Source organism: Pinus tabuliformis, chromosome 1_2 (assembly GCF_031772625.1).
Source record: "Pinus tabuliformis cultivar Carrire ecotype Pingquan chromosome 1_2, CPIR1, whole genome shotgun sequence".
Taxonomy (NCBI): Eukaryota; Viridiplantae; Streptophyta; class Pinopsida; order Pinales; family Pinaceae; genus Pinus; species Pinus tabuliformis.
In genome coordinates this window covers 1,203,506,224-1,203,513,802 of record NC_142298.1, presented here as the reverse complement: position 1 = coordinate 1,203,513,802, position 7,579 = coordinate 1,203,506,224, and the positions used below count along the sequence as shown (strand labels likewise).

General features: G+C 34.9%; 1 protein-coding gene across 1 annotated transcript; it reads right to left on the bottom strand.

The window, feature by feature from the left end:
* Positions 1–527: 527 nt before the first annotated feature.
* Positions 528–1,950, bottom strand: LOC149210574 (FCS-Like Zinc finger 10-like). The gene is made up of 2 exons (XM_089394453.1): positions 923–1,950; positions 528–818 (listed from the first exon to the last, which is right to left on the bottom strand). The coding sequence occupies exons 1-2, from the start codon at positions 1,474–1,476 to the stop codon at positions 728–730; spliced, it is 645 nt and encodes a 214-aa protein (XP_089250579.1). The 5' UTR covers positions 1,477–1,950; the 3' UTR covers positions 528–727.
* Between the last annotated feature and the right edge of the window lie 5,629 nt (positions 1,951–7,579).

Sequence of the window (7,579 nt, the reverse complement as noted above, 5' to 3'; positions counted from 1 at the left end):
ACACCCGAGCTAGGCCACATCGACCCTTACGATGGCTAGATTTATACCTACGAAATTTCAAACCCGTGACCTTTACACCACAGAGTGCCTTAACAGAACACTTTGTCACCATTTTCTCTACGTTGTATAGGCATGATTAAGTTTAGTTTTTTGTTTTATATCTAGATTTAAAATGAATTTAGACTAGTTTAATTTTTAATATTTTTATATATGTTTATTTTACAAAATTTGATTTTTTTGTTACATAATTCAAGTTCAAAATTACCTTATTCTAGTCTAATTATATATATATATATATCTATATATATATATATTATTTACATTTACCATCTTGTATAACACCTTATTCCTGTCACAACAATAATTAGTTAACACGAAGCACTTTCTTAGCCGATATAATTTCAGTGTAATTTTTTATATATTCTTTACATTTACCATATTATATAACACCTTATTACTCTCACAACAATAATATCTTAACACGGACCACTTAGCCGATATAATTTCAGTGTAATGCAAAACTCTAATTGCAGCATGCAGCGAATTTGTATATAAACTTTAGAGAAATACAATAAGGATTCACAAATGTAACAGTTGCCCTCCAGAGTAATGATGACCAAATAAATAAAAATTTCAAAAACATAACATCCACTCACATAAGAAAGAATTTCATAAGTTAGAACACACAAAAGTATAGTAGCATAAAAACCTCTCCTTATCCATTCCGTCATCCACCAAAATCTGTTGGTAACGGCAGTCCATCGTCCATCAAAATCTGTTGGTAGCGGCACTCCACGCTGCAGAATGCTTTGTCACCTCTGCAGTAATCAACAAACAGAGAATGAGGCTAGCTCCGGAAAAAAGGAAATTATAATAGATTCAATGTTGTATCAAAGATTAGAAGAAAACTCTTATAAGAGACCTGTACATGTAGATGTCCTTCCCATGGTTCAATTTCCGTTTGCACAGATAGCAAGCGCTGAGAAAATGGGTAGCAGGAAACACTGCAACATTTGAATTTCTCGCAGGTGGTGATACGACTGCCCATATTTCATGTTCATTTTGTTTTCGAACAGGGTATTGCACACTTTCACACTCCATACCGCAATGATTATACATGGTTTTTATGCTCGATTTTGACCCATGGGATATAACACAAGTATAGCTCTCTGAAATCTCCATTCCAGTTTGATGGGTAGATTTTGTAAATCCATGTGGAGAACCAATCGGTATTGTCTCTCTTTGCTGCTTGTGAGAACTCAACTGGGAATCTGAGCTGTTTTCATGCCGATGACTGAGCCCAACTCCAGAGAATGTCTTGATATTCAATGGAGAAGTTGGTACTTTGGTCGCCTCTGAATCTGAGGACTCCTTTGGATTGAAAGCTATGGAGGTCCTAGGAGCATTGCAGAACTTCTGCTTGTCTCCGGGCCAGTCTCTGCTAGGTGATGAATCGGATGAGATAAAGTGAAACATATCTCTTCTCTTCTTAAAGCTCCTGACGACTCCCTCACTTCAAACAGCCATTTTCAAAACTCCTTGTTGACAAGGCTCACAACTTTACACTGATAATCAGAAAAATGAGAGAAAACACTTCCTCAATATAAATCTACTCAAACACCAGTACAACAAGTATATCAAACATCCTTCAATTCTGCCCCCAAAACAAGCTCACAGACCAGTTACAGCTCACAAATTTTCTAACTCAAAGGAAAAACAATTTCCAAAACTACTAAAAACATTCTCCGCATGCATGAAAACCCCTGCTACAATCAATGCTGCAAAAGTAGAAACCCTTCTTATTGAATGCTACAGAAGCAGAAACCCTTCATATAACGTTGAACAATGACTTGCCTGACCCCTGTGGCAGGGTACATATACCCACTCAGATACAACAAGAATCTCGCTGAATATGGGGGTACCCAGAAGCAAAAAAAACGGGTATGAGCAACACCCACATTACCCAAATGAATCTAGGGGCACCTAAAACAGTAAACCGGGAATGAACAACACCCACATATCAGACACTATCTCTGCAGTTCCTTTAAACTTGTTCAAACTCCACTTGGCACTGATCTAAGACGAATACGACTACAATGGCACAAAACAACAATATTGACAGTAAGATACTCCTTCAATCTAGTTATGTCTTTTGTTATTTGCTCCAAATGAGATGAACACGCGCCTCTTTTCAATTCACTCATCAGTATACGATGTTGTTTTCCTACGGTGTGGGTCGTTCATTCTTTTGTTATTTGCTCCAAATGAGATGAACATATGCCTCGTTTCAACTCGTCACTTACGTTGTTGTTTTCGTATACAGTGGTTGGACGCAATGTTTCATTGCCGGTGGTTCATTGTTGACTTCATTGAATATATTTACATACCCATTTGCAACTTGGATTCTCTAGAACGTATAGAGCAATAATAGAAAAGGATAGGACAAATGGTGAAATAAATGGAGGTGAACCACTTTGTTTTTGAGAGATGTGATGTACATTCACAACAAAATATATCTTGGACAAGATCTTTTGATGCTGAATTTTTAGAGTGATTCATTAGTTTTGTATACTTTTCATGACATTGATATTCAAGAACTTAACTTCAATATTTAAATGAAGAATAACCACATGCAGGTCACATAATGTAATAGATTTCAAGTTTCTTATTTTATTTTTATTTGCAAATGATTTATAATCAAAGGTTTATAGTCAAATAATTCAAAATTACAAATACTAATGTAACCATGATTGTGTTTTTAGTGAATTTAAATAACTTGAGTGGACCTAATGGTTAAGAGCATGTGTTTCCTCATAAGAGGTCACAGGTTGAAAACTAGAGGGGGTAGAGTATGTATGCCATCGTAGACTTAGCACTCAAATTGTTGAACGAAGGTGGGTCCCTTGTACCACAAACAAGGGGGTCTCATACACCAATTTGGCGCCTGGCTTGGCCGTGACCTTAAAATTGGATAATAATAATAAGTAATAAAATTACAATGCAATCACGCATATATAGAAACACAAAAAATATCTTAGAGAAATATCCCAACCTCAAAATGGGTATCTTCCTCTAGTTTTTACTATGGATTATGTGTGTGTGTGTTTTTTAACAAGAAAAAACAATGAAACCACCTTCTTTTTCTAGTAGTCAAACCCCCTATTGCATATGCACCATCTCCTTCAAGGGTACACAAAAGGGCAAGATGTTTGGAACCATTTCCCAAGAAACAATTACAACATTCAAGGTGTTGATTGTTGGGCTTAAGGCACTAGACTTACACATGCCCAAAATCCAAATATAGATTCAACTAGACATCTAAACTAGACTAGAAGTTCAATTAACATTTAAAACCTCTAATGACCATGAGAAGATTTAAAGATCTAAAAATAAACAATATCGCACCATAAAGAGTTAACGACACATAGATATTTTACCTTGGAAACCATTAATTAAGAAAACCAACTAGCCTTTGAGCCTCACTGCTCTTATATTCCCAACCAACAATACATAAATGTTACAATGAATTTTGTCCTTGATCCACACCCAAAACCAATGCATTTGTACATCACCCAGTCTCTATTGATCGTGAAGATTCGTCATATATCATAACCTCTCATAAACCTTACATCATGCTCTATTTATAGGCATAAAAACCCTTAATTTTAAACATCTAAAATCAATATAGGTGGGTGAATATCATTGGGTAAGATCCTTGGAATCTCGGTATTCATAACTATTTTTTATCCAATTCTAACTATACTTAAATCCATTTTGACCACCAATATAAGTCAACTATGCATGTACACTTGATTAGGATCCCTTTGACTATTCTGATCAATTATTGACTCCCATCAATTTCTCAACTACTCAACGACTTAGACTAAGGTAACTACCCCTGACTTTACTTTTGTTCTATTGACTACACTATTGACGTGTCTTTTCATTTAATTTACTTCAGAAGTTATGATGACTTGTTGTTCTTGGTCAATTGTTTCTTTCCATACTTGTTGAAGTTCACTCTCGGTTGTATTGTGTGAATAAACCATGAACTAAAAGACTTCCAATCATCTAATATTACCTGCAAAGAGTAGAACACCTCAACATTCTCCCACTTGTTTTCTTTGCATGAACTATTAACATTGAATTTTTAGTGAGCCAGAGTTCCTCGGTCCAATTTCTCTCTACACCAAGATAATTTACCAAAACTCACTAACTTAGGTAAATAGTCTACAACATTGTTCACCATATCTACTTTTACCTTGAGTTGGGTTCTTTTCTAGGAATATTGCAATTTGATTTCCATAACCTATCCATAGTATTTGTTGAGAAAATTTGATATTTGAATCTAGTTTCCACAGTCAAACTGCTCCTTTGCTTGCGTGAGTGGCTTCCATGTATTCATCCTTTGTTGTTGATATTTCCAAAACCCACTTTTCTTTACCATCCAATTAATAGATCTATTGAGCAACTTGAACACATATTCATGAGTTGACCTTTTTCTGTCCAAATCACCACCCCAGTCAACATTGAAAAATCCTTATATAATTGATTCACTATTATCCTTAGGTCCTTCATGGTGATAGATCAGATTTTGATTTGTTCCACACAATTACCTTAATATTCTTTTGAAAATAGACCAAGGCTCCTTTCTAGGTGTTGTCATGTATCTGCTTAATAGTCCCTCTACATGAACAATATCTAGTAAGTATAGACCATTACAAACATCAAACTACGTGAAACACTTACATATGGAACATAGGCGATGTATTGTCTTTAGTTTTGTGTCTTTAGACATTGTTGAGAAGTTAATCTTTCCCCACTAGGAATTGATTTCTTCACTAATTTATAATCATGCATATAGAAATGCTTTAGAATTGTTTCAACATACTTCCTTTGACTTATATAGAGTTTCCTAACCATGTGATCTCTCTTGATATCCATTTCCAGACCAAGATACTTCATGTTAAAAGTGGAGGATAGTTGAATCTTCACCTCCCTAATAACTCATTTTGTTTCAAATCAACAAGATGTCATCAACATATATCACTACATATATAAAACACTTACCTTACTACTTGAGATATACACAATAATCACTATATCTTATCACAAAAAACAATCCCTATGTGGATATGTTCAAATTCAAGTACCACATCCTAAGTGATTGCTTCATACCATAAAGGGAACTCCTCACCTTGCAGGCCAACTTCTCCTTTCCCTTCCCTATAGATCCTTTAGTTTGTTTCATGTAGATTTCCTCTTCAAAATCACCATGTCAAAATTTTTTCTTTACATTATTTTTCTATTTCCAAATTAAATGTTATAGGCAGATACACTAATACACTATTGGATGTTAATTATGAAATAGGGGAAATATCTCATAAAAGTAGACTTCCTTCACATGGGAATAACCTTTCACCACTAATCAAGCCTTGTACTTCTCAACTTACCCTGTTGCATTCAACATTTTTTTTATAACCCAAGCGAAACTAACGACACTCCTTCCATTAAGTAATTTGACAAAATCCTATGCCTCATTCTTTTACAAAGAATATATTTATTTCTTCATGCATTTCAACCATATTTTATCCTATAACAAGTCAATTTCCTCCCCAACTATCATGATTTCATTGTTAATGGAAACTAGTACAAAACCGTAATGAAAATCATATGAGGGATCTTTTGGATTATTTCTTACTCGACTAGACCTTAGAATCAGATTATATCATTCAACTTCTTAATCTCACTCAATTATCTCATCTGGCTCACTTTATTCCAACTTCAATTCAAAAATCAACTTTTGTTTCCTTTATCCTTTTCTAAATTCTCTTCAGTCATAGAAGCACACCTAAATTCTCTAAAGATCACATATTGACTATAAATTGTCTTCCTTGACACTAGATCCCACAACTTATATCATTTAATTCCATCCTTGTTGCTAATTAAAATACACTTAACTACCTTGTTATCCAGCTTTGTCCTCTTCTCCTTTGTGATATGGACAAAATCCTTACAGCTAAATATTTTGAGATGTGTGAGCAATGTATTTTTACCAAACCATACTTCATATGGAGTTTTATCAACCAGTGCCTATGATGGAGACCTTTTCACCATGTAACATGTATTGTTGACTTCCTCGAACAAAAACTCTTATGCCAATATTGCACTACTAAGCATCCATTTTGCTTTTTCCATTGAAACCTGAAGTTATTCTTTCATCATGTCGATTCTAGTAAGGATTCTATGGAGTAGTTATTTTGCATAATATCCCATGCTATTTTTAGAACTACTCAAGCTCTTTATCATGAAATTCACCTTTTCCTTATCATAGCACCTTTATTTTTCTATCTTTCAGGCTCTCCATAAAATATTTGAACTCCTAATTTTTTTGGGAAACCTCTTTCTTCTTTAGGAAATACAACCATTTCATCTTTCAGAAATCATCATTGAAGGATACATAGTATATGGAGTCACCTGGATACTGCAGTAATACTTTCCAGAATGCATCACTATGAATTAGCTCCAATATTCTTTTTCCCTTGTAGCGCTAGATGGGAATCTAACATGAATCTATTATGCCCACAAAATTTGAATTCCAAAGAGTTAAAAAATAAAACTTCAACCATACATTTTCTTTACATGGATAAAAATCATTTCTCTCCATGGTGTCCCATTCCTTCATGCCACAACATGGTCTTGCTGACTAGATAAAAGGTTAACCAGTTTATTTCAATAACAACTATACTACTACATCCACTCAAGTTTTTATGCCCCAACAACACGTACAATGTAATGATTTGAAAACCTTTCAACAACACCATCACTCCATGATCATCGTGCACGAATCCTTCTCAAGTACTTTGACAACCCTCTCATTTACCACACCTTTTGTAGTGTGACTATAATGCTACATGCATGTAGGAGAGACGATTGGATGTACACTGTGCTTTAAACATGTAAATTTAATTCTTATCATTACCCATTGAAGGAGAGGATAAATATTCAGAACCACAATTTCTAATGGAGGTTGCTTGCTTGGAAAGCCATGAAACCATCCCTAAAATTAATTATTGGAGTTTATGAACTATCACTTGTATACTTGATCAAGAAAACTTACTGACAGTTAATTTATGAGATGTGATTGGAGGCAGTGATGCATACCTAAATGAGCCACTTGATAGTTAATTATGAGATGTTATTAGAGTTGGTGGAGGAAAAGGCGATTCCCTTCCCCCTATCACGTTGAAGAGATAGGATTGTGACCTCTCAAATACATAGATAATGTTGGAAAGAAATATATGAAGGAACAAATAAAGAAATTTTTGGTGGGTTGGCTAGTTTGGTTTTGTGGTAGGCTCCCACAAATTCGTGTTTTGGCTCTCAAACTCTCTCTTCTTGATTAATATTTCCTTATTCCTCTCCTAGACTGAGTCTCTCTCACTTTTAACTGTGCACCCCTGATTGTTGGAGCATGTAGGAATTGTTGGGCATTGATAGTAGAAGACAAAGTGGGGTTTGAGATGGTATGCAGAGCCCCATGCATGAGTTCCTTGTGAATTGTGTGATTCCACTGATC

What these genes read in the sequence shown, in the direction of transcription:
- LOC149210574 (XM_089394453.1), bottom strand. Translation starts at nt 1,476, where the DNA reads ATGTTTCACTTTATCTCATCCGATTCATCACCTAGCAGAGACTGGCCC. An exon ending in AAGGACATCTACATGTACAG is followed by an intron (nt 819 to 922) that starts GTCTCTTATAAG and finishes TGATTACTGCAG; the next exon opens with AGGTGACAAAGCATTCTGCA.